Source organism: Leptidea sinapis, chromosome 14 (genome assembly GCF_905404315.1).
Source record: "Leptidea sinapis chromosome 14, ilLepSina1.1, whole genome shotgun sequence".
NCBI classification, from domain to species: domain Eukaryota; kingdom Metazoa; phylum Arthropoda; class Insecta; order Lepidoptera; family Pieridae; genus Leptidea; species Leptidea sinapis.
In genome coordinates, this window is record NC_066278.1 from 13,176,055 (window position 1) to 13,202,997 (window position 26,943).

The window sequence follows — 26,943 nt, forward strand, 5'->3', positions numbered from 1 at the left end:
ATAGTATGCTTAAAACTACGAATTATACTCTGTAAACTATTTATATGAAAACCAAAGCTGCCACTCACTACTATGAGATTAATTTACACAGCTCTAGCAGATTCAATTATTAACTATGGCAGAATTTATAAAACTCATATTAATGAAATTTATAAAATTCAGTTGAAATCGTTAAAATTATTGGCTCATAAAAATATTCTTATTAAATAAAGTATGTCGTTTAAGCATTGCAAATTATAAATTTTTATTGTTAGAAACACAAGAAAATTTTCAAGACGTGACGTCACCTCTTCCCACTTGCAGCTGACCGACCGCTAAATAATGGGTAGCAGAACAGTTGGTGACCATTACTTCGTTTGTCGTCGGACTGAACATCTCAACAAGCTCTGCCCATTTTCGTATTGATTTATTGTAGCGAGTAATTATTTTAATATTGTTGTCATTTTAAATATATTGTCGTTGACACATTTTCGCTGCAACCGTTGACTAGTTAGGACGTTACTCTGCCCGATTTCTGATTATAAGTTCGAATATTAGTCATTGTGTTGTTTGAAATTTATTCATAGAAACTTAAACAAAATTGTCTATTTCATTTAAAAATTAATTATTTCAATGTAAGCTTGTTTATTAATTTTTAGAAGTTGGTATTAAAATTTGTCACTTGTTAAGAAAACCCCTTTTTGATCTTATTTCCTAGAATATGATAAAGTTAAATATCTAATTCTTAGAGAAGTTAATGAACCATCATTTTACATAGAGTGTGAAAGGCCAAGCAACTTAAGAAACTTAATAAAATCCAAGAGATTTAGCATTCCAAAATCCACTGACATCTATGGCACAAGAGCTAAGTAATGTAATACCTAATATTTTAAACGATTTACCAGATAATATACAAAATGTATATAAAATTAATTGAAAATATACAGGCGCACTAAAAAAACGTTTTTATAACAACAATCATATTTATGTGAAGACCAATATAAGTATTAATATACCACTAATTAATTATTGTAATTATAGTAACATAACGCTGAAAACGCGAGCGACAACTTACCCAGATAAAGGGTTTTCGTGGTATTTAGATATAGAAATTTTATTGTATGCTTTGTTGTGAACAATAAATGAGAAGAGAATAAATGACCATTCATTTAGGCGAATTTGCTAAAAGGCGGATATTATTTATTTGAATTTTAACTGAACTATTTATATTAGATCCCTAACAACCAGCCCTGTACGTCATTTTCAGACGCTGGGATAAACATCGCTATGTTGATTGAAATGAAAAATATGTCCATGGAAAATCGACAGCTCAGAGGAGAGGTAAACGCTATAAGAGGACGCACGCGTTACCGTGGCCGAACACAAAATCACCAAGCGGAAGCGTGCACAGATCCACAATGAGGTCGCCAGGGAGAGGAAAACCTAGCCGTACACCAAGCAGCCCTGATTGGTTGTACTGGCCGCATTACAAATTCAGATACAGATTTCGTGGTTTTTGCAGACTGTTTGCACCTAATGAGACAGAAATAAGGAACTTTGTGGTATTAAATAAAGTGTTACAGTCAAATTTTTGACTTAAAAGGCCATGTCGTTGGTCATTTAAAATTGCAAACGTTAAGCAAGCTATCATAGGCGCAGATTTTATTAAATCACCAAACTTCTGATAGATTTATTAAGAAAATAATAGATTGTTATCCGAAAATGGACGTAGAAATGTTAGAAAATTGAATAAAATATTATACACCAAACATAAACCGCTAACATTCGCATTGTCAATAGTTGCAAAAATGATAACCCAAAGAGAACCCGATGCTCGATGTATATTAGAGAGTTTATCAGCGAAATACGTCATGATTCAGGCCAACAGAACGCCAAAAGTTGCTGACTCCATGTCTAGACAAGACTCGATAAGCTGTTCGATGAACATGGACTTAAAGGAAGTGGCGCAAGTGATTAGATTAGATAGGAGGGCGATTCTCTTCATACACAGGTGTGTAGTAGGTACTAGAAAACAGCAATGGCAAGTTATCGATGAAACAATTGTTTATTCCAGCTACGAATAAAACAATTTATTGTGAATTATCGACTAACCCTCTTATACATAATGGTCCGCTAACTTAAAACAGCCGCTAAGGAGTATTTTTTCTTTTTCTGACTTAGGTCAATAGAAGAAGACAGAGTGAGAATTAGCAATGCTTTAAGTTAGCAGACTATTATGAATAAAGGGGTGAGTACATAAGACAATTCGAAAGATTGTGTAATTCATTGTACTCTTATTCGCAAGCTCAATTATTATGGTATAAAAAACAAATCACTTGAGCTTATTACTTCATACTATTATCTAATAGAAACCAGAAAGTAGTAATTAATAATGAACACTCATCGGGAGCTGTAATGCGGATGGGCGTGCCTCAGGGTTCAATCCTAGGTTCATTTTTATTCCTCGTCTACAAAAATGATTTGCCATTTGTAGCATCAAAAGAATGTAAGAAGAATTGATCTTCTTGGAGACGACACTTCATATGTTTATAATATTGATAGACATTCACAGAATTTAGTTAAAATAAACCTGTCCTTGGAAAACATGGAAACATATCATTTCATAGCGCACTCCTATATGATAGAAATGCATCCAACATACTATTATTTTTTGTTATATTTAATTATATTTTTTGCAAGAAAAAACCAAGGAGGTGTCACTTTGGCAAGATCAGTATAACTCTCCTCTACACACAGCTGTTTATTGGAAAGAAAGCGTTCTTAGATGGTAGTAGTAGTAGTAGTAGTAGTATTAGTAGTAGTAGTATAGTAGATTATCACCATACAGAGACTTGCCCTTTTATAAAGATCTTCTACGAGATGACAAAACATTTTTTGTGTTAAAAATAGTAAACAATTTGTTATGTTTTAAAGTGATAACCCTCACTTCTGAGATTAATTACACAAATAAAACTAAAAACAAAATTTTATGAACGATGCGGGACTCAAACCTGGGACCTTTCGCGTTCCGTGAGAGCGCTCTTTCCAGCCAACCGTTCGTGTGACGCATCGTGGATAAAATCTTGTATGCTTTGTTCAACTTTCAGGTGGAGGCTTCATCTACAGGGTCTATTTTAAAGTTGTTAACCTACTCGACCCCAGTATTTGCAAATTAGAAAATTGAATTGTGATGTCGGACTTGCAATACTTAACAATATGTTATGTTTTAAATTGATAACCCTCACTTCTGGGTTTAATTACACAAATAAAACTGAAACAAAATTTTATGAACGATGCGGGATTTGAACCCGCTTCTTCTAGCGTTCCATGCGAGCGCTCTTTCCAATTGAGCCAACCGTTCGAGTGACATATCGTTGATAAAATCTTGTATGCTTTGTTCACCTTTCAGGTTGTTGCTTAATTCATCAACAATAGTATTTTGTTAAGTATTTACGTTCAATGGATTTTCTTGAAATTTAACACATAATATTAATAGCAATATAAAAAAGAAATACTAATAACAATCATAAAAAGGTTAAATATTATCATTCATACTTTAATATGTATTCATTTTATTGCCTCATATATCTAATATATAAAAAACAAACTCGTGTTAGTCACACCGTTTATAACTCAAGAACGGCTAGACCAATTTTCTGTTGTTAGATTTTTTGGATTTCTCTTAGGCCGGAATAGGATAGTAAGTAATAAAATATCAAAAATCAAGAAAAAATATTATTATAAAAAAACTTATTTTCTGATACATTTTGTATGGATTGACATTTTGATGACATCTCGAGAATAGGAAGAATTTAATGAACTTTTTGTTAGTTTCGCGCTACATGAGTAATAAAATACAACTGACAGTGCACGTCATGTTATTCAAGTTGTCTGGTTGGTGTGTTTGTTTCGAGTTTCTATTAGCTTATTGTGCCTATATTATCATTAACTATGTCACGACCAAGACGATCAAATTATTCCCGACAAAGACTTAATGCAACTAGGATTCGAAACCTTGCGAATGAAAGAACTGAAGAAGAACAAGAAATTGCAGGTGAAAAGAACCGCGTTAGTATGGATCGACTTCGTGCTATGAATCACAAGGGCAATGCGAGGCAGCCAGTAAAACGGATAAGCTGGCAATACGAAATCGTCCAGTAAAACCACAGAGATCAACAACAGATATGTTTCGACGCACAAGAAGAAATTTATGAAGTACTGATTTGAATCGAGGAGCATTTCGAAACGATTGCAGTACTTATTACTGTTTGAGAGTGGGAAACTACCGAATCACGACATTTTCTAGCAAACACTCAAAAATACAATGTTTGTTTCCAAATGACCCCATTTGGGGCAGACATTATCTAAGAACGAGGACATTGAAGGTATTTATTTATTTATATACTTACACACAATACAGTAGAAGAATAACATACTTACTATACCTATTCCTGTGTATTATGTATGCTAATTTTAAAAGAAGTGTTTATAAATCAGTAATACGGACTTTGCTTTTGATATTGTAGATATAAGGACAAATTCACTATCGGATTGGATCATTTCAACCTCTCGAAGATGCACAGCATAAATTTTTAAAATTATACTTCATGGGCAACATGGAGGAATAGCTTGATCGATGTCAAGAGATCAATGCAGCAATGATAATAGCAATTCTTCAAGATCTGCAGCAACTACTTCATGAACATTTTGCATTACGAGTTAGCCTGCAAATCTTTCCTTTCCGATCCGCCTCTCATTCGCCCTGGCCATTCAAATCTTAAGCCCAATCCTTGAAAGTTTGTGGTCTTAATCGAGAATCCATTTCAATCATGTTCAATTAATTATAAGTGGCATGTTCACGCGATGGTAAACCATGTGCGTTATTTGCTTTTGCGCATGATAGTAAAACGGTAAATGTCGTCTATCACAAGGTGCTTCACTGAAGAGTGCAACCCAAGCACCAAAATACACAGCCAATAAAGAATCATTAACGAACTTGATTTTTTTATTTCCTTATAATGTTTATTATGCTATTAAAATTAATTAAATCCAAAATCTGCTCATTTCTTGCCTCTAAGGCGGAACAATGTTCGCCGGGTCAGCTAGTATTATTATATTGAACATGTATGTAAGAACAAAACGCATAATAACACCCATTTAAGGTAAGAATTACGTTTATTAACGTTTATTTAAATAAATTACAGCAACATCCTGTACTCAAATAAATACTTGTGAATTATTCTTCTAAATTTCCTAGGATTTCCACTTGTGTTCATTTATGGTGCTGGTATTTCCTTAGTCTTCTTTTTACGTTTCATCAAATCTTGATAGATATCATCCAGACTTCTAGACTTTGTTTCTGGCACATACAGTAGAGTATACGCCGATATAATAACACAAAATAAGCCAAAGAAATAGAATGCTACGTGGATACCGACAGCATTTGCCAGTGGTTTGAAGAATAGTAACTGAATAAAGTCAGCTACGGACGTTGTTGACAGGGTCGTCGCCATCACTGTTGCTCGATACTGAAAAGAAAAAAAAATATCACTCTAATCCTCATTTTTTTTAAAAATAATTACAGTAATCGAAGAAACTTTCAAGCCCATTAATAAGCAGTTCCTGAAAAACTCGGCAGCGCAATTTCGTTCGTGAGACAAAAGTATTATTAGGGACGTTGACACACTAATTACTGCGCCCTTCAATTAAAAAATTATGGTTGTGCGACAAATTATTATTAATTATATACATTGAAAATAGTTAAATTTATTATTTGAATCTAATTGTTCTAATATTACGTTATTTAATTAGTTTACAATAACCATTTATAGACACAGAAAATTATTTACTTAATAATGTATGAAAATTACCTTGAAAGAAAATATTTCTCCTGCAATCACGAGTGAAATTGGTGCCAGACCCGCTGAGTCACAGAATATACAGAGGCACATTGTCACCATGGGCACCCAGCTAGGAACCAATACGCCATAATCTCTTGCTAAGAACCATGACGCTAGAACACACATACTAAGGCCAGAGATGAGAGCCGATCCGAAGAAAAGGAACTGAAAAGCATTTAAGTTTTTTATATAAGATCGGGTAAATGGGCAAAGTCTTACGTGATGGAGGTTAGGCAACCGCCCATTGACATTCACCAAGGGTGTAGAGATATGTTGATAGCCCTTACCGTGGGAGCATGCTCTGAGCTTGAAGAACCCTAAGTCGTATCGGTTGCAGCGGGTACAGCAGCCTGTAATTGATTCCACAAAGTGGCTAAACGAGACAAAAACATCCCGTATAACGCGTAGTTGTAGAATGCTATACATCAACATGACACGGTTGGAATTTCGGTTTTTGACGTAATGTACGGTGGGGATTTCTGCTGCTGGTATAAACTCCTCTGAACATTCCTCGTGATATATGAAGTATAAGATAATGTTGAGTTGTGGGTTATCTACCCACAGCTCTCTGCATTGTTGTTTGACTTAATAACATAATCCAAGAACAAGGTCAAATATTGGGTAAACCCTCCATAAAAAAATGTAAAATAAGATTCTGCACACTTCACTATCATGACAGTGGCTCATAAAGTCTGAAGTTGCCGCACCCTTTTTCCCTTAACTTTTGTATTCCAACATCAAATTGTCTTTGTTTTAATTTATCGGACTTTGATTTTATTATAACTTCAAAGTAAAATAGCAATTTAGAATAACAAAATAAGGCGTGAAATCGAATGAGCTAATAACACAGTTAAAGTGTGGCATTATAACAAATGGACACTAGTTACCTTTCTACCAGCTTTCTCAATACAACTTGAAGCTATTATGGATCCGGCAACTTGTACAGCTCCCAGAAACATAGCCTGCTGATTCGGGGATAGAATAAGATTACTATCCCTTGAGGCTATAGTAAATATATCTCCGGCATAGTTGAGGATTGGTATTGCACCACAGACTTCCCTGGCTAAAGTGACCGCCATTGCAATACCGTATGCCCGGCGCATTACTTTGTCCTTGACTAGAAATAAATATTATGTGTTTAAAAGAAATAGATGTCCAGCTTTTATACATTATATACTGCTATGCTAGTTTTATTATAATATATTATATTATGTATTGCGTAGCTCTTATATTCAAATTCACTCTCAGGCATATATTAGGTATGTATACAAAATAATTAAATTAAATTAATTAATTATTAATTACTCATATTCTTATGATAATGTTATCTAGTACAAATTTTATATTAAAGTTTACAAGCACCCTTTATCATATTTTAATAATATTAACATTGTTTAAAAATACAATCTATGACGTCTATTTGAATAATTCACATATTTTACATTATCTTTATAGTTGCACATTATATAATAGTTTCACATTTGACTAGATATATTTACTAATAAATGGAAAGCCGGGTTTTTAATTCTTATTAGCCTATTATTATATTATTTCAAGCTTATTAGATTATTTCAATCGGTGTAGTATAATACTTAAACCTGATGGTATAAGTATTATTGCGTCTGATGATGCAACGTGTTTCGGAGAAGGACCACTGATTCATTTATCATGGTAACCGAATTTAATAACTATTTTTGCAATTTAACAATCAAACCTAAATCCAAAAGTTCCCCAGCTGATGCTGCTAGGGCTGTAGACTCAGTGCCTAACTCTTTCATTGTTATGTCATTCAGTGAGCTAGAAATTGCAGAAGTAGTAAAGTCATTAAATAATACCAATGCTTGTGGGCTACATGAAATTTGTACAAAGTCCGGGATTGCAATCCTAAGTGTTTTGACTTATCTTGTCAATTTGTCCTTCGAAACAGGTACTTACCCGGATGTGTTGAAAGATTCACGCACAATACCACTATTTAAAAAGGGAGGAAATGTATCAAGTGTTTGCCTTTTTATTATAATTTCATGAACCCGGTTAGATTTTACAATAAAATATGCCCTGTTGACAATAATAAATTAGTTATAATTTTACTAGTATAATACGATTAATAAACATCACCATATCCATTGGGTCCATAAAAATTTTCACCTTTCAAGTAAACTTTTTGCATGCTAATTTAAATTAGCCGAATAGAAGACATTTCAATAAATTTAAGAACTATAATGTAGTGTATAGTGTATTCGACGAAATAAATAAATTTCATTTCATTTCAAGGATTTAGTGTATAATATATGCTGATTTTCCTTCTCCCGAACATATATTTTTTGATTTATATTCGCGATACAAAAATCATTGAATGACATTTCATTGCATATAATAATTCAAACAACCGCGGGATCCTTATAAATAACTTACTTATTAATCTATATGACAAACAACATTTCCCCGTTCAGCATGTGTTTTAATGTGTGAAAATTAGATAAAAGCCTTTTAATAACTGTGTTCTGAAGTTAAAAGTATTATAATATAAAACAGAAACTCACATATATCCTTCAACAGAAATTCACTGCACTTTGAATCATTTTCTTGTTCTTTTTGTATCTTTTGAACCTCAGCAGTTATTAGTGAGTCGCCCTCTTTCCTGTGTTTCAGCCAAGCAATCACTCTTTTTACTTCCTGGTAAAATAGAATTTGTGAGCGAGCAAAGTATTGAAAATCTTTAGACGATAAATTAAAAGATTTAATTACTTCTGTGATAGTTGCAAATCCATCTATATTAACACGCTCAGAGCCAAAAAGTGATCCTACTAATGCATTTGATAATATAAATAAAAAAGATAATAAGAATAAGCGACTAGAAAAAGTTATAATTATTTGTGAAATCTTGTAAATATCTTACTATTTTATAAAAAAAAATAATTTTTAATAGTTACCTAGCTGTACATTTTCTAAAGTTGTAAAATAAAAGAATAAAATATCCCGTCCCGGCGCAATATATCTTGCTATAACCAGTAGGAGGCCTCCTTTACATAGGATGCCGGCTAGATTTTGGGCACCACAACGGCATCACTTTATTTTGGTTTTAATTACATACTAACCTCTAGTTTTTTACGTTTAACCAAGTAAGACGGTGATTCTGGCATCATCATAAATATTATAATGTGCAGGGTCGGTATTGAAAGACATATCCAAAGTATGGTATGATATCCCAGCATATCTCCAATAATATACATAAACAAATTTCCAGTTGTTTGGAACAAAATAATCTGAAAATTTAAATATAATTTTAACCATAATATTCTTTTAATAAAAGGCTCGATTACAAAAACCTACATAATTGAAATGTTAATAACAGAGATATAGTAGTTCAAAACTTAAATGCTAATTTTATTTTTTTATCATTTTATTTAAAAGTATACATAATCAGAATTAAAAAGCTAAAAAGACGTAGGATATAGACATTAATAATAAAGTGTTAACGTGTGTAATTACGATGCCGTTCAGACTGTGTTTTCTAATAAATCCTGAGTGGCACTGCATTATTGAAGGTAGGTCCTTTTACATATCACAGATGTCTCCCTATCTGAACACTATATCTCATAAAAAAAGAGATACCATATAGATTTCCATTAAGCTCTGAAGTGTTTGGAAGTGGCTTCAATGCCTGTTTTACAGATGAACATGAACAATCGTACATAATATATACAGTAGTACTGCGTAGTTAAAATCGTCCTAGCCGATCATGCCGTCATGATATGGTATGGTATGGTAAAGGGGCTCCTGTTACCGCAATTAGACCACTTAGTTGGGTCCATTTTTACAATTCAGGATTACATGAGTGACCGTGTCGACCTCGGCCAAGCAGCCTCTTCACTTCGTGCTGTCTGTTACGATGATTGTGAACAAGTGCTTGTTTAGTAACGTGTGATCAGATGGGTGCCCACCATGATTTGGATATCGTGTCTGTTTAGGCTGATAAAACGACGTGTCGGTTTGGGCCATAGTGCAGAAGTCACTTGCTTCAACTGTCTACAGTTTGAGACATTTATCCATCAGTTGTTGTGTGGGTTGTTGGTGAGAGAGTGTATCCATTAACGCATTTGGCTGAAGGGAAGCGGCAGGAGTGGCAAAGGGCCAGCCACTTGGGCCAGTCATCTCCGCCTTGCAATTTCATCCGCTGCGTCAATCCCCAACGAACCATTGTAGAGTGACACTCGTATATTATACACATATTAGCGCTGAGTTGTAGGTGGATAGCGTATGCAGCTTCCTTGATGGCTACTCAATGACATTGGGTTGTGTGTGAGTAAGGGTATGGGTGTGTGTATGTTCAGTTCCTGTGAGAAGATGGCAGCTCCGGCTGCAATCTTGGAGCCGTCTCTGTAAATTCTTAGTTCATTTACTCCTGTTTGGTCTGTTTCCTCTTCAAACAGTTGAATGTGGTAATTCTTTTGAAATACATATGTTTAAGGTAGTCTATTGCAAAGTGCTTCACTGCTTTTTTACTCAGTTGTAGAGATTTGCTGTAAGGCAGTCTTCATCTTTCCATACAACCATCAGCTTCAAGCGTAGAAGCGTCATTGTCGTTTTGAATGTGTATTTCAAGCTGTGTTAACCCATGGATGGTCTCTATGGTGGATGTTGGCGTAGTGCGTATTCATCCTGTTATGGCTGTGCAAGCTAGCCTCTGGAAACGCTGCGGGAGCATTCGTACGGTCGCAAGCTCTGTCCTAGGCCACCAAGCTATCGCTCCCTTGGAGATAATTTGTCTTATTACTGCTATGTAAGGCCATCTACTTATCTTGGGAGCAAGACCCCAGGATTTCTATGAGCCTTCTGCACTGCCAAAAGATAATACATGCTTTTTCTAGCTTATGTCCAATGTGCTTATGATGACTTAAGGCGACGAGTCATACTCGCTACAGCTCATTACAAGAATAGATAACGACAAGTTACATAACAGGTTGTGCAGTATTGACTGGAACAAACCTCGCAGTTATAATGATTCAAACGACATTTATAATCACATAATATACAAACATTAGTACCAGTAAATATTGTATAATAATAATAATAATTGTAATAGGGATTGTTATATTATAACCACTATAAAACAAAACTAATCAATATAATTAGCTTGTAAAAATTCGACAAATGATCTATGAATCTATTGTATTATATTATGTAATTATCAGGAAAAATTGTTAAATGTATAATAATTATGCGTTTTAAGCAAGATCCAAATAGTTTATCAAATAATTTTGCCACGTAATTTGACAGTATGAACAATCACTGTGACTTGCAAATGTTATGTTGTCATATGAAAATCCACCAATCACTTCAATTAGATTAGAACAGGCACGTGAAGAACACGTTCAACATAATATATTTATGCATAAAAATGATTAAAAATAAGTTATGGTTACGACAGTATTAGAACTATAAATGTGTTCATATCTAGTGCCGTTCATAACACAACTTATAAATCAATGCTTGACTACATCGATCTATCCGGACATATTAAAAATTGGCGTAATTCGGCGAAGAAGGTAATTCGGTAGGAAGGGTAAGCGAGACGATTATAATAATTACCGGATCCACACCATACTGTCCTATGTTGATACCATACTGTTATATGTAAATGATATTATTAACATAAAAAATGAGGACATTCTGTACCAATTTGCAGATGACACTTGCTTAAAAGTAGCTCAAAAAACCGTTAAGCAAGCCCAGGATATTTTGGAACATAATTTGTATCTTATCATAACTGCTGAAGACAGCAAGCGTCGCAAATATGTTGGGTTCAATGAGACACACATCTTTGTGCCATTTGGTGTCGAGACACTTGGCCCAGAGGCGCGGAGAATACTATCTTTGCGCCTCAATAAGGCTACTGGAAGCCCAATCGCAGGCAGCTATCTCGGTCAACGGATCAGCCTAGCTATCCAGCGCGGAAATGCTGTCAGTAATCTTGGTACGCTTCCACGTAATGATAGTTTTAATTTTATGTAGTCATAGTATTGTAAATATAGTAATAAGATTTGTTTTATTTTAATTAAAAGTTATTTTTATCAACTCTGTTAATGGCCACTCGATGTAAGTCTGACAACCCACAAAAAAACCAAGTACATACTCATTCATTCAATCACACCAGCTATCGTGGTCCACAACCACTCTTTCTTACACTACCCCTGCAGTTCAATTTGTTCATGTTTGTAATGGAACATGTGAAAACTCATATTATACTCGTATACATAGGCGGAATAAGCGATGACAGATTTATCTAGGGGCCCTCATATAGTGCATGTTTGCTCAAAACTAAGGTCAATCTTGAGCAAACTAAGTATAGTCAAATTCAAATTACCATACGAAACATCTTCTGTACATGGCCCTAGCTGACTCTGTCATCGGTTATGATAGATTGTACAAATCAAACTTAAAATATATTTATAACATGATATAATTAATTACTAAATAAAATGTATCAAAACCTATAGTAAATAAAAATAAGGAAAATTATAATCATCTCTTTGGACATTGTTATGTTATGAATGAATATGATAAAGCTATATTTTCTATTTTGACCGAAATTAATAGTCCCACCCCGTTAAGGGTTACGGAAACTAGATATATTATATATTATAAATACTTCTTACCAAAAACTAATAATAAATATGGGAGACACAAGAAATCTGCAAAAAAAAAAGAGAGCTGCAAGAAATGTAAATAAATACCAGGAAATCAAAACAATCTTTATAAGATACTTCCTGAAAAAAAAAATAAGTTTCATGAAATGAATGACTCTCTGTACCCAGATAAACCCGTGAAGGTTTCCGTGGTACTTATTAGATAAAAATGTTTTGGATTTGTTCTGTATTGGCCAATAAACTATTAAAAACATCCTAGGCTGAATTATTAGAGACAGACAACGAGCATATCTGAAGTCTCTTGTATAATAATGTCAAACAGACACTAACATGTTGATATTGCATTTAAGTCGTTGATTTTCTGTTTATACTTACCAATGATCCCAATGCTCCTCGGATATTATCATCGCTAATTTCTTTTGTGTACATAGAACACGTGACGAAGCTCCCTGCCATCGAAAAACCAACAAACGCTCGAGCTAGGAGTAGTGCCCAAAATTGTGTAGAAACCAAGAGTAATACCCAGCTAACCTAGAAGTTATTAAAGTATTTTTTTTTTATTTCAGCCATATTAGTCGTCTCGCACGTGCTATGCACTTTGTATGATATCTTATAGTATGAAGGGCAGGAATGTACTGTATATTTATTGAGTCTTCTTTCTGAGCCTAGCTATCGAACGCGGAAATGCTGCCAGTATTCTTGGTAAAATTCCACGTAATGATAGTTTTAATTTAATGTAATCATAGAATAGTAAAATAATTATGTAGTTATAAGATTTGTTTTGTTTGGATAAATCGTTAAGTAAGTATTACATAAAATTGTATAATTTTTACATAATATGATAAAAAAAAAAAATCAACAGAGTGAACCAACAGGTTTTTAAAGAATATTGTGTTAATACTCGGTGTAACGGCTAGTTTAATTATTGATTCAAAATTCAACAAAAATATAAAGGAACGTAAGTAGATTCATTGGTAAAATAATGAATTTTATAGTTTATTAAAATATCTAATGAAAATTCATTTTTATCTGTATTATCTTAACAATATCTTATTGTGAAACGAGCCGGAAAGTTCATGATGTATCAGAAAAGTAATACATCAAAGATTACAAAATGAATGTAATATACTTACAGCATTGGCTAACGATGTTAGTAGTAAAGACTTTTTTCTTCCTATTTTGTCACTTAGTATTGCCAGGATAAAGTCACAAGGGATGCATACTAAATAAGCCACCGATGCCAGCCAGGAAACCTGCCATTATGATAATTAAATTAAGTTATATCAAACGACCGTGGTTGATTTCTACCTCATACACGTACCTCTCTTGGGATCGAGATCGGTTTCCTAGGGGTCGAAATAAACGAAAACTGATTTTACAGAAGCGCTAAAAATTATCATATTTGTACCTTAAAACATCTCAACAAGTCGTTATCCACTTGTTTTAAACGTGCACAAGATCATACAAGATAAATAACTCGACATGTAAAAAAAGGATAAATGGTGAGGATGGGATTTTTATAGTAATTTGACTGCGGGGTTATGATGTATCAGTTTATTTTGGAGGTCTCATGACCAATATATTATAGGAATCCCTGGTCTATACTGTACTAATAGATAAAAAGGAGAATTTTAAAAACTTTTTTGTAAAAAGGTGATGTTTTTAGCCCATAACATTAAGAATATAAATTATCACAGTAATATAATAAAGATCTGTAACGATTTGAGTTGAGAATTATTAAGAGCTAATAAATCTTCAAAATACAGTGCAAAAATTTGTGCTCTATGACTAAACTTTACGAAGTTATGACCACATTGCTAGCGAAATTCACTGAGTAGCCGCCGCGGTAGCTGTTACGTCACACTGACGGTTGGCGCCCGTTGGTAACCGTCGATAAGATTTGCAGTGTTTTGTTTGGTTAATTGTGACATTGAAACAAATTATGCGTAGGCTCCCAAAATAATTCTAGCGGTGACTCCGCCCACCCGCTCCTCTAGCGGAGCGCCCCTCGTCCGCGTCGAGGGAACGACGGATATATAAAATTCATAATATTATAATCTTTTATCTATCACTCGGTGCGGGGAGCGGCGGACTATAATCAAGATACTAAGCGCGCGGGTTCGACACCCGCTGGGAACATTATAACATAATATTATATTCCATGTCTCGCTTTATTTTTACTTGACTATAACATGATGTGTTTGTAATTATTATTAGTACCCGACTCACGACATATATTTTATTAATTTGATGTCGATATTTCGATCCTATTTCATGAATCGAGGTCGCGGAGAAACTCTTGGCAGATTGACACTTGACACTAATAGTTAGTACATCAATCTGTCCACATGGCGCATAATTGGTTTTTATACTTTGATTCCCTAATTCACGACACACACTACAGACGACGCCCATTAAATTCCGGGTCTTTTGTTGCATTTGTACTACAGAGTGAGACCACGGGATTCAATGTTTGCGCTAGTCTAAAACGTGGGATGTATTGACGTTCAGCAGAAATCACCCGTGGGTTACGCAGCTCGATCCAGTGGCTGGATCGGCTTTAAACAAGAAATCGACTATTGCGGATTTTTTAGGACCGTTGTGTTGAGTAATAGCTTTTTTCGTTTGTCCGATATAGCAACTTCCGCAGCTGCTGTCAATTTTATAGACCCCGTGGCACTGGTGTGAAATACTGTCTTTGGGGGACGTAGAAAGACGACCACTTTTTTTATGGGGTTGAAAAATTGTTTTCAAATCAAACTCCCTCTTCACTGTTACTACTACTTATTTTATCAGTGAACCCATTCACTTAGATATGCCACTTGCCATTTCACCGTTGTGGTGCGCCTATGTGATACACTTGTTAAAGCCCTTTTGTACACGTTTTGACGAAGTTAGTTCTCTATTAACGTGCTCTAGTTAGTACAGATCAAATGTACGTTTTGTTAACGATCTAACCACTGACGCTAGATGTACGGGATGGTGATGCGAGGCGCCGTTAAGGTAGTTGTCAGTGTGAGTGGGTTTTCTATAAACACTAAGGCTGATTGTGCCGTTAGGGCGAGTTTCAATGCCGATCTCCCTTTGTATTGTAATTGGGAAGTTAACCTTATATATTTTTGTACGGTATTGAGGTGTATGAAATACATTTCTACCTGATTCCGTCCTCCTTTAATTATGGCATAATATCTTCTACAAATTTTAAGATCGGTAAGAAATAACCTTATCATCGATGTACTCCATCCATATCTTAACCATCGGTGCGACGGGACGGCTACACCTTCAATTTGAAGAAAATATTTGCCATCACATAGTAAGTAGTCAGAACGGAGACAGTGCTCTAAAAAGCGTAGCGATGTTATTGTCGCAGTCAAAATAACGATCCTAAAAAATTCGCAATAGCCGAATACTTTCTTAAAGCCGGTACCAACCCCTGGACTGATTTGCACAACCCACGAGTAATTTCTGCCTAACGTCACTAGATCCCACGGCTCTTTATATAAGCTATCGAAATTTAAAAAAAATCTAACAATTTTGACAGTGAGGATGGTTTTTGACTAGCGCAAACATGGAATCCCGTGGTCTCACTCTGCAGTACAAATGCAACAAAAAGACCCAAAGGTATATACGTCGTCAGTAGCGTGTGTCGTTGAATTAGAGAATCAAAGACCAAACCGAAGTAGGCGCCACGTGGACTAAAAGTGTCAAGAGTCATTGTGTCAAGAGTTACTCGTCGCATCTGCAACTCCGTTGTGACCACGATTCATTGCAATTGAATGGAAATAGCGGCATGAAATTACTCAAATTGGACACGTAATATCCGTCATAATAATTACATTGTTAAAGTTCCGCGATGATAAAAGTTTAAAAACATATATTACGTACCGCTACGGGTGGAATTTGTAAATAAATTACGCCATCTGGAACGTACTCTGAAATATTGTGAAGTAACGTACGCTTCTATATTATTCTTAACCAAGTGCAGGAATTTAAATATTATACCCAAATGAGTGAGAGTAAAACCGCGTGCCGATATACATGGATCCGAACCAATTCTACGCACCGCGAGCGAGATACTTTTACGTAAAGAAATACGTTATAAGCGTTTGTGAGCGATGTGCAGTGTTTGATAAGGATTTATTAGATCTTATTGAAATATATTGTACTTCCCTATTAATGCGGTTAACGTCTTGGAAAATATTTTTATTTCCGCAATTGAATAATCTATATTGCAAATTATTGTATTTTTATAAGTCTACTTGCAATTACGAGCGAAGACGCGCCTACGTGTCATGGCTCATGGTGCCCGCTTATGATACTTCAGACATCAATAATATAAATTTTAAGATTTATTTTCATCAAACCTATCGTTAGTTTCAGATAACTAACTGTTTATGAGATTAAGATAAACTAGAATACGTTTGTTAATGCTAAAGCAGTTGAAAATATTTCAAAGTTCTTTGGTCACTGCTACATTTCAATATTAATTGATAACTGTTATATTTCAGCGTCCAGTGGTGACTATTTTAATTCAACGTTCATTTGAATTCCTTAAATAATATATTCATTGGTAAAAAACTTCTATAAGCTATCTGTAGCTATTCAAAAATTTACCTCAATATCGGTCAGTGGTGTACCTCGCGGGGAGTTTTCTGACTGCAAGAGCAGAGTCATTGGAGACATCCATCCCATGCTTGCCCCATACGCAAAAACAGGAACATTTACTGTGAGAGAGTAATAATTTGGTATTAGTCCTAAAAAAAATAATTTGTTAACATAATTAAATTGCTATTACATAGTATGGATGGATACTAACGTTTCAACTCTTAAATAGCATATACTACTATATTATACCAAACTAATATTAGAGTGTACTAAGGAAGGAAAAATAGTATAACTTACGAAATCACTGGGTATCTATTATATTAAAGAATATGAGTGTTCGTGTTTACTTTTATGTCAAACATTAACAAAACATGAGTCATGGGTGCCCATGATATCCACTTCATCATCATCATTTCAGCCGGAAGACGTCCACTGCTGGACAAACAAAACAAGTAGATCTACTCGTCAACAAATTCAAGAGTACAATTCCCAACCGTTACGGGAGTTTGGGCATTAGACATGATCTTCGTCTTGTCCTAGCTAATTTTGAGACCTACTCCGTGGGATGCTGTATTGAGGCCATCGAGCATATAGCTTAAGTCTTCCATGGTCTCTGCCATAATTACGATATCGTCTGCGAATCGAAGGAGTGTGATGTATTCACCGCTGATATTGATGCCCACCCCGTTCCAATTCAGAAGCTTAAAGACATCTTCCAATGCAGCGGTGAACAGCTTCAGCGATATAACATCACCTTGTTTGACTTCCCGCTGCAGTCGGATAGGCTTCTAGAACTGATCCTGGAGACGGATTGACATGGTGGCGTTTCCATACAAACACTTCAACGCTTTGATATATCGATAATCAATGTGGCAGCTCTGGAGAGACTGAAGCACCGCCCAGATCTCAGATCAAAGGCTTTCTCATAGTCCACGAACGCCAAGCATAATGGCTGGTTATAGTTCTCTGTCTTCTGTATAACCTGACGCAGCGTATATATGTGATCTATCGTTCTAAAGCCTATTTGGAATCCAGCTTGTTCGGACGATTTCTCATAACCCTAGAAAACAGCTTGTATATGGCTCAGAAGTGATAGGAGACGAAAAGACCCTGCTGTCACCGGTCTTGGCTCTTCCCAATAGACAAATCTCGTGCGAATACTTTGGAGCCTTTGTTATGCTCTGTGGCCGCTTTTTCATAATATATGTTATGGCAGCGTATATCGCGACTTGGAGATCTGTCTATTTAGCTGCCTATACTGGGATGCATCGTCCGGGGACTGAAGGGCCATTTAGCGTCTTACATCCATCAATTTGAGGATAGAGTCTGAGATGTGAAGAACTTAGACCCTGCTATTTGAGCAGCTGCTACTGCAGTTATTCTTAATTATGTTGACATTTTCATAGTTTTTTTGGTATTTTATGTAATCTAAGTAACTATTTAATACATACCTACGCTAATATTATATGATTTATATACAACCTTCCTGTGAAAAACTTAATAAATACGATTGTAAAGACAGACACATTTAGATTAATAATTAATATTACCAATTTAAAAATAATTATTTTATTACAAGCACCGTTTAGGGAATTAAAACGTTTGTTCATTAAAAATGTGTTAGTTTTATTAGAAAGAGACTCTTCAAATTAGGTACAATACATAAAAATGTTGTAAGTCAAATATTATCAACAAAGTACTATTAGTATAAGTAAAATATAATTTTCTTCATCATTGTAATAGAATCATCTGTATATCTCACTTTTATAAATCCAATAATTAATGTTATATTATTATAAGTTATTACTTACTCAGTATCGCGCATATTATCTGATTTACACAACTGCCTTCAGAAGATCGTTTTGTTGCCATCTTATTAATTTAACACTTGTCTACTTATTCAAAATGAATATTTCGTAAAGAATAGTAATTAAAATATATTTTATACAACTCGGAATGCGTCTTTCGATGAAGCTTGTAACTCAAACTACACAAGCCCAAAAATGAGTTTAATTGTCTTAACGAATCACATTTAAAGGCGCTTGCACATTATGATGTGATGATGTATGCATCATATTTATCTAATAGTATGTTTAACTGAGCAAATATTTAATAAATATAAATAAGAAAATCTTACGAAGTAGTTATATTTATATTTCAAGATAAGAAGTAATTTTTAATAGACATAATGGATTATTTGTTTTATACGCCGATGATAAAATCATAAACTTAGTATAATAGCGTAATAGACAAACATTTTGCTTTTAGGCAATCCCTTTGACAAATATTGATAAGCGGGGTCATATGACGTGCACCTATAAAATATTTTATAATCTAACACATATTATTTTTCACAAATGATTATTATCTTACGAAAATAGAGTGTATACTGCGTATATAAAATATAATATTTAGTAGTTTAGTGCATAATATGTTCTACGAAAATAAACATCACGAAAGTAGTACAATTGAAGAATCAGTATTTACTCGTACCTGTGAAGTGTTTCTTTCGTTACATTGTTGCAATATGTAATACAGAACAACACAATCTAAAACAGAACATGATAGCATTATATTTTAACCGACTTCAAAAAGGAGGAGGTTCTCAAATAGATTAATTAGTATTTATTTTATGTATGTACACCGAGTACGCTGAGATTAATGAACCGATTTTCATGAATCTTCTTTCAAAGCAACAGGCATCCATTTTGAATAACATAATATAATAATAAAACCGTCTTCTACGTCTTTCGTTTTTCAAATCAAAGTTTCCATCAGGAAATTGTTTAAACCAAAATCGCACAGTGCGTTCATTAGCCTCCCCTCTCCAAACATCATCATCAGCCAGAAAACGTCCACTGCTAGACAAAGGCCTCCCCGAAAAATTTCCACGACGGTTGGTCCTGGGCTGCCCTCATCCACCGTATTCCGGCGATCTTGACCAGATCGTCGGTCTATCTTGTGGGGGGCATGTCAACAGTGAGTCTTCCGGTACGTGGTCGCCATTCGAGGACTTTACTGCCCCAATGGCCATCTGTCCGTCGAACTATGTGCGTGTGGTGTCGCACCAGAATAGCACCACCCCATCTCCTCCCGTGGGTGTCGTAAGAGGCGACTAAGAGATACAAACAACGGAGGATGCAGCATAATACATATGAAGCAGCATACTTCGTTAAGAGCCCACCACTTACTGCGATCGCCAACCCGCCTGCCAAGCGTGGCGATTACGGCAGAAAACACCCCTCAAAAAAATATGATAGACACAATAAGGCCCCGGCCCCCAGTCCCCGGCGGCCCCGCTCGTTGTGGCCACGGTAGCAGCCACATAAGCGACGGGGCAGGGGGTGCCAAGAATCCCTGGGTGCGGTCACGTTACCCCTCTCCAAACGCGACATTGATATTGCGAACTGTTTCTGCCGCGATAGTTCTTCGTCGGAACTCGTGTTCAAAACTCACTAAAATTTTCGACGTATCTATGTCTAAGCAGAATAAAAAAATAACTGAAAGTCGATAATCGAATGCACATATTTCAAAAAAGAACTACATACATAGGTACCATGTGAAAAAAGTTTCACTCAAAAATCTCAAACCATGATGGTTCTACGTAGGTCGTACTAAAAGCTTTGCGTAACTTAAAAAAACAACGTGTTATAACCAAAATATTATGTTTACTGCTTTTAAAAAAAAAACTCTCCTTACATTTTAAAGATTTTTTCATGCGATCGAACCATTTTCTAAAACAGGACCACAGATGAAGGCATGTTTTCTACGTGCTGATTGAACGCTATCACTGCCTCTTCGGAATTGGTAAAAGTGAAACCTCTCATCAAATCTTTGACTTTGGTGAAAATACAGAAATCACAGGGTGCTAAGTCGGGGCTATGTGCAGGATGGGTGACGAGTTGTACTTTTTCGGAAGATATAAATGACGTGTTTTGTTTGCCGTATGTGAAGAAGCGAAGTCATGATGTAGGAAAACACGGCTTTTTGGTCATCTTTCGTGAACTTTTTTTAATACCCTGGGTAGACAAATGGTAGAATAACACTCGGCACTAACACTTTTTTTGATCTTCAAGTGAAATTGTGCAGATGGGACCCGTAGCTAAGAAAAAAAATGCGATTATTTTTTTACCAACATTTCTCGCCAGCCAAAAACCCACTCTGAAAATTGCTGTTTTTTCCGGTTCAAAACAATCCACGTTTGGTCTCCTGTGACAGTGTCACAGACAGCATTATAATGTCCGTGGTCGTACTTCTTTAGTATAAGTGAGTACCATTCCAAGCGAGTCCGCTTCTGCTCCGCTGTCAGTTCATGAGATCCAACGACAGCAAAATTTCCGAACTTTCAATTCTTCGTGTAAAACTTTCTAAATTTGGCTCATACTAATCCCCAATATCTCCAATATGTCCTCGAATTATCTTATAGGTAATCCGTTAAAACACAAAACAGTAGCGATTAAAACACTGAAATTAAAAAGCGGTCCAATTTGACAGGAGACTAATGGATACTTCATTGTTTCAAAACGGTTTCATAGTCTTCATCTCTTTCTCACACCTAGGTTTTTATGTAAGGATGGTTTCTCATTTTCACACAGGGTTCGTCTATCACATTATGTTTATCGGTATAACTAACAGCAACCATGCTGATTATTGACGCTGAGGTATTGAAATTTGCAGATTAATATCCCGTTCATTAGAATGGTTTAATAAACATTTCTATTCTTCTCTTTCCAGCGGTAAGTAGGCTTTTGTACAGGAAACTGGCTAGATTATGGGTAACGGCGCCTACTTCTGCCGTGAAGCAGTTATGTGTAAACATTACTGTGTTTCGGTCTGAAGGGCGCCGTAGCTAGTGAAATTACTGGGCAAATGAGACTTAACATCTTATGGCTCAAGGTGACGCAATTGTAGTGCCGCTCAGAATTTTTGGGTTTTTCAAGAATCTTGGGTGGCACTGCATTGTAATGGGTAGGGCGTATCAATTACCATCAGTTGAACGTCCTGCTCATCTCATCCCTTGTTTTCATAAAAAAAATTGTGATGTGTAAAATCTTAATAAATTGTATTCAAGTTTCAACAATTTTCGTTGCAATTTATTCATTCATTCTTTAAAATCGGTTTAGCCGATTTGAAATTGGAGTCAACAGGGAAAATACATACATACCTACACATACCAATTTACATTAGACAACATTCATTGGAGCAAGATCACCGTTTTCCACAGCGCATACAATTGCGTATCTCCAATGTTTAAACGACGGAATACCAACATGGAACAAGAATCATTAGTAAGCATGTGCATAATATATTATACAGGACCCTTTGTGTAAGTACTACCTTATATTATGAACTTGAAATGGCTATCAATTATTTGTTGAAAATAATATTTTGTTTAATTTTAAATCCGAAAGCTCAGGTTCGCGCGTATACTGAGAAGATATCGTCATGATCGTTGACAATAATAGGTCTAGAAAATGTCAAAGGGCACCTGAGAGACAAGCCACATTTGGTTTCGAATTAACATAGTTTTGTCAATAGAGCGCAACAAATACATTACACCAGCTTTTAAGTTAAGTTATACTTAAGAATTAATACAATGTTTTGTAAAACAACGTGCAATGGCCATTGGTCGAACGATACGTCATTCGATCCCCATCACAGAGCCTATTTAAAGCAGCGCACGCGCACAACTCGGTTCATACATGTACCGACCGCACCAACGCCAGTGGTCTCTCGCGAAGTCCAATTAATTTTAAAATCCTGTAAACCGCGAAAAGCCTTCGGGCATGACGACATTCAAAGCATACTTCTAAAACATCTCCCTTCAAAAGTAATAGACACGTTAGTTATATATATAACATATATATAACATATTTAACGCGTGCCTCCGTCTCACCTATTTTCCCTCGTCCTGGAAAATAGCAGTAATCACCGCGATACACAAACCGGGAATAGACCCCACCTCCCCCGCGAACTACAGAACAATTAGTTTACTTTGCACAAGAAGTAAAATATTTGAAATTTTAATTAATAATACAATAAACTCACTCATAGAGTCAAACCTACCTGAGGAACAATTAGGTTTCCGAAAGTCACACGCAACTTCACACCAACTGGCGCGAGTAGTCGAACACATATCACACCAATTTAACTTGAGACATCAGACTGGTATGGTACTACTCGACCTTGAGAAAGCCTTCGACACCATCTGGTATGATGCCTTAGTTCATAAATTATTCGAAGCACAAGTCCCTTTGAATATTGTAGAATAATAAAATCATTCCTTACGAATAGATTTCTTAGAGTTAGAGTCAAAAATAGTTTATCCCCCCACATCCAGTAGTAGCAGGTATTCCACAGGGCTCCATCATCTCACCGAGGGCATTCTTACTCTATATGAGAGACATCCCAAAACCTCCGAACACGGTCCTCGCCCTGTATGCTGATGACACAGCTTATCTGTGCAGCAGTAAGAACATCAACTCCATAGTCTCCCACCATAACACAGTCCTCCATTCTTTAACAAGTGGAAGCTTAAAATCAATGACACACAGACCGACGCGGTACTTTTCTCATACAAAACATCCCGTAAACTCAATCTCTCTCTAAAACCACATATTAATAACCACCCGGTCGAATGGCTGTCACAGGCTAAATACCTAAGTCTTATCCTCGACCGGAAACTTTCCTTCATGCCTCACATTAATTATGCCCGTTCTAAGGCACTTACTGCCTTGATCCTGTTGAGACCCATTTTCTATAGGAATTCCACTCTCTCAACTAGTAAAAAGCGTCTACTATACCAGTCCTACATACGCCCGGTCATGACATACGCAAGTCCGGTATGGATCAAAACAACTATCGTAAACTACAAACTGTGCAAAATAGAGCCCTTAAAACCATTTACCGGACTCACCCGCGCGGGACCGTATCGCGCTCAAATCTTAAACGACTTCATATCAAGAAAAATATCCCAACACTAGAACAACACATACAAGAGGTATCTGATAGATTCTATAGAGGTCTACGCCGACTGAAGGACGGAATAAACCCCGCCCTCCGGTCGACTTGTAGTCGTAAGTCACTCGCAGAGTAAGCTCTCCTCTCCTCCCTCAGCATAAAACGTTACTCACAGAACACTAGCGTACACACACACACACACACACACACACACACACACGCACACAGAGTTCTAGCTAGGTCTGAATAAATGTAAAACCAATATATTGTAAATTGGTTTAGTTGTAAGTATTAAATATCTGCGAAAACTGGCCTCCTATTTCCTCTCCCTCCTTTCCTTTTCCGAGATCCCCTCTCACCCCTCTTATATTTATATATTATATATCTATGTATTTCTTTACCTTAGTTTTAAGTTAGTTTTAAGCTCTAGTCATTAGTCTTAAGTTAGGTTAAGTGATAGCAAATAGCCAGGTTTTACCCAGTTTTCTGGATTTTCCCCCACAAAACTTATGTATTATTTTTTTAAGCATAATAAAATTTTATTCCTCAACACGTAGATAGGGTTGTAGATTTCTGATACCTACATATATAAGGCTTAATTGTAAATTGCTTTAATAAGTAGATTATAAGTAATTTTGTATATATATTTTACTGTCAAATATAGAAATTTGGAATTTGATTTTTTTTTTTAATTTTTCAACTCGGTTCATTCGTTCATCTACCATTGGCCGGTGTACACGTTACATAATTGAATTTGTTTATTAAAATAGTACTGAATTATCTGACTGAAATTAGAATTGGAATAAATCAAGTGATCGAGAGAAAACTTTGTGTTTGCTTTCTTATTAAAAAAACAACAATGCTGGGGCCTGACGCTACATCAGAAGTGGGAAAAAGCATTCAAGTCCACTTAATTTGTTATTTTCAGATTTAATGGATCCAATGATGTCACTGGCTCTGGGTGCTACGAAGTGGCAACTGCATTTGCTGCGTAGCCTGGCGTGATGCATAGCGTGTACGGAGGAGGATGGAACATCGTGAGGCGCATTTTCCGTAGCGGCATCAGCTCTTGATGATGTAGTGTGGTGTCAGCTCATGGTGCTGCAGGGTGGCACCTGTACGTGCTTATTTACGTGGTATGCTGATAGACGCGCATACTTTGGTATGTTCTGAGGGTTCGCCACGGCAACGTGTATGAAGGAAGACTATGTTATTTTGTTGAAGGGCGCGGTTGCGTCCATAGCTCTCATGATCTCAGCGAGGTTGGCATTAATCTTGGCTGATTGCAATGATGTCAGTCATTGAGCGTGGGTAACGTAGCCGAAATTAGGAATTTTAGCCTCATGATGCGGTTGCGTTGGAGTTATATTGTGGTTGCAATTGGCTGTATGGTGCACTAATTTATAATCCGTCTGGCACCTAAAACTGGTGAACAGTTGACCGTATCGGCGGAAAACGAATAACCTACTCACCGAGATCCTGTTACACAACAAACCTAGCCCTTTCCATCAACCATACCAGAAGGGCTGTCACTGCAGCCACACTAAGACTCAGTGTTAGGATTATTATTATAGGAGTAAAGGGAAGTACGAAAATTTGGGACGTTTTTGTCGAAGAAGAGGGAGAGTGATTCAGACCGATTAAGAGAGAGAGAAAGGGCAAAAGTAGCATGAAGCACATAGCAATGGAGTGAGAGTATGGAGAGAGCGAGTGAGAGAGAAAGGGAGATCAAGAAAAAATAGACTCTTTTGGTTGACGCTACATGCGTAGATAAATATTTGAACTTTAGATGGCAATTCTGTCGCTAATTACTACTATACATCTAATACTTACAGTCAACGGAGATTTTTTAATTATGTACATTATCATTAGTATGTATACAGCGTGTAAACAGTGAGTTAAATTTATAAATAAACATTATCCTATAATAAGCAGTTGTTCAAAGTAAGTAATATATTTGCTTAATGTTAATTTACAATTTTTTATGATAATTCGTTTAAAGGTGAGGAAAATTTAATATTTACAAATAGCATGTGGCATTTTTTTTGCACCCGGGCAAAGGAAAAGGGCTACCCTCCAGAATAAAGACGGAGGGGAGGTGGTGATTGCTCATGCATAGCAACGCAGTCTAAGTCTGCGTTGGTTATGTGGGACTCCCGTAAAACCGAAGTGCCTACCCACTAAGCACCATCTGAGGTTGGCTTTGGGCAAGTACCCTCTAAGCCTTCATCGAAGGCGACCTTCCCTTGGGGAGAGAGAGGCGCAAGTGGAACTCCCTATGGAGTATCCGCTGGGATTTTTTTTTCATTTAAATATACAATAAATATTAAATGAATTCTCTTTTCTCAATGTTATTTAAATAAAAATAATCAAGAATTTGTTAAATTGGCAAAAAACATTAGATTTAGAGAACAGCTTAGTATTTTGAAAACAGATTAGTAGAAACATAAAGCAGATTTAAATATTAGTTTACCAAAGACGTTTAACTTCTAACATAATATTATGCTGTTAATTTGTATATTTTTTTTTCTAAAGTTGACGTTAAAATGTTTATTCTAATGATAGAAACATGAAAATAGTATTGATGTAATATAAAATGTACTACAGATAACCTAAAACTTTTATGGACCTACCATACCTAACCTAGATTAAGTTGTCTGTAGCACCAAAAGCTGTGCTTTATTGGCGTTTTATGTTCTTATGTTACTGATTGTGGCTGTGTTAAATGACAGTTTAAAGTAGAGAAGTAGAAAAACAATATAATATTGTATTATTATCTGGAAGTCCACCAGTCCAAGGACGGGTAGTATGGCATTTCCCGTGGTCGTTCAGCTGGCGATCTTCTGATGTTC

At 35.8% G+C, this 26,943-nt stretch overlaps 1 protein-coding gene across 1 annotated transcript; it reads right to left on the reverse strand.

Annotated features, from left to right (window-relative positions):
• Nucleotides 1–5,135: 5,135 nt before the first annotated feature.
• Nucleotides 5,136–19,129, reverse strand: LOC126968001 (facilitated trehalose transporter Tret1-like). Its single transcript, XM_050812776.1, has 9 exons — nucleotides 18,943–19,129; nucleotides 17,141–17,250; nucleotides 13,660–13,779; nucleotides 12,902–13,057; nucleotides 8,975–9,142; nucleotides 8,420–8,552; nucleotides 6,767–6,996; nucleotides 5,850–6,044; nucleotides 5,136–5,507 (listed from the first exon to the last, which is right to left on the reverse strand). The coding sequence occupies exons 1-9, from the start codon at nucleotides 19,001–19,003 to the stop codon at nucleotides 5,256–5,258; spliced, it is 1,425 nt and encodes a 474-aa protein (XP_050668733.1). The 5' UTR covers nucleotides 19,004–19,129; the 3' UTR covers nucleotides 5,136–5,255.
• Between the last annotated feature and the right edge of the window lie 7,814 nt (nucleotides 19,130–26,943).

Coding starts and splice junctions, on each gene's coding strand:
- LOC126968001 (XM_050812776.1), bottom strand. CDS start 19,003: ATGGCAACAAAACGATCTTCTGAAGGCAGTTGTGTAAATCAGATAATA. Junction 13,780..17,140: donor CACCACTGACCGATATTGAG/GTAAATTTTTGA, acceptor TCATAATGGCAG/GTTTCCTGGCTGGCATCGGT. Junction 9,143..12,901: donor GAGGAGCATTGGGATCATTG/GTAAGTATAAAC, acceptor TTAAATTTTCAG/ATTATTTTGTTCCAAACAAC.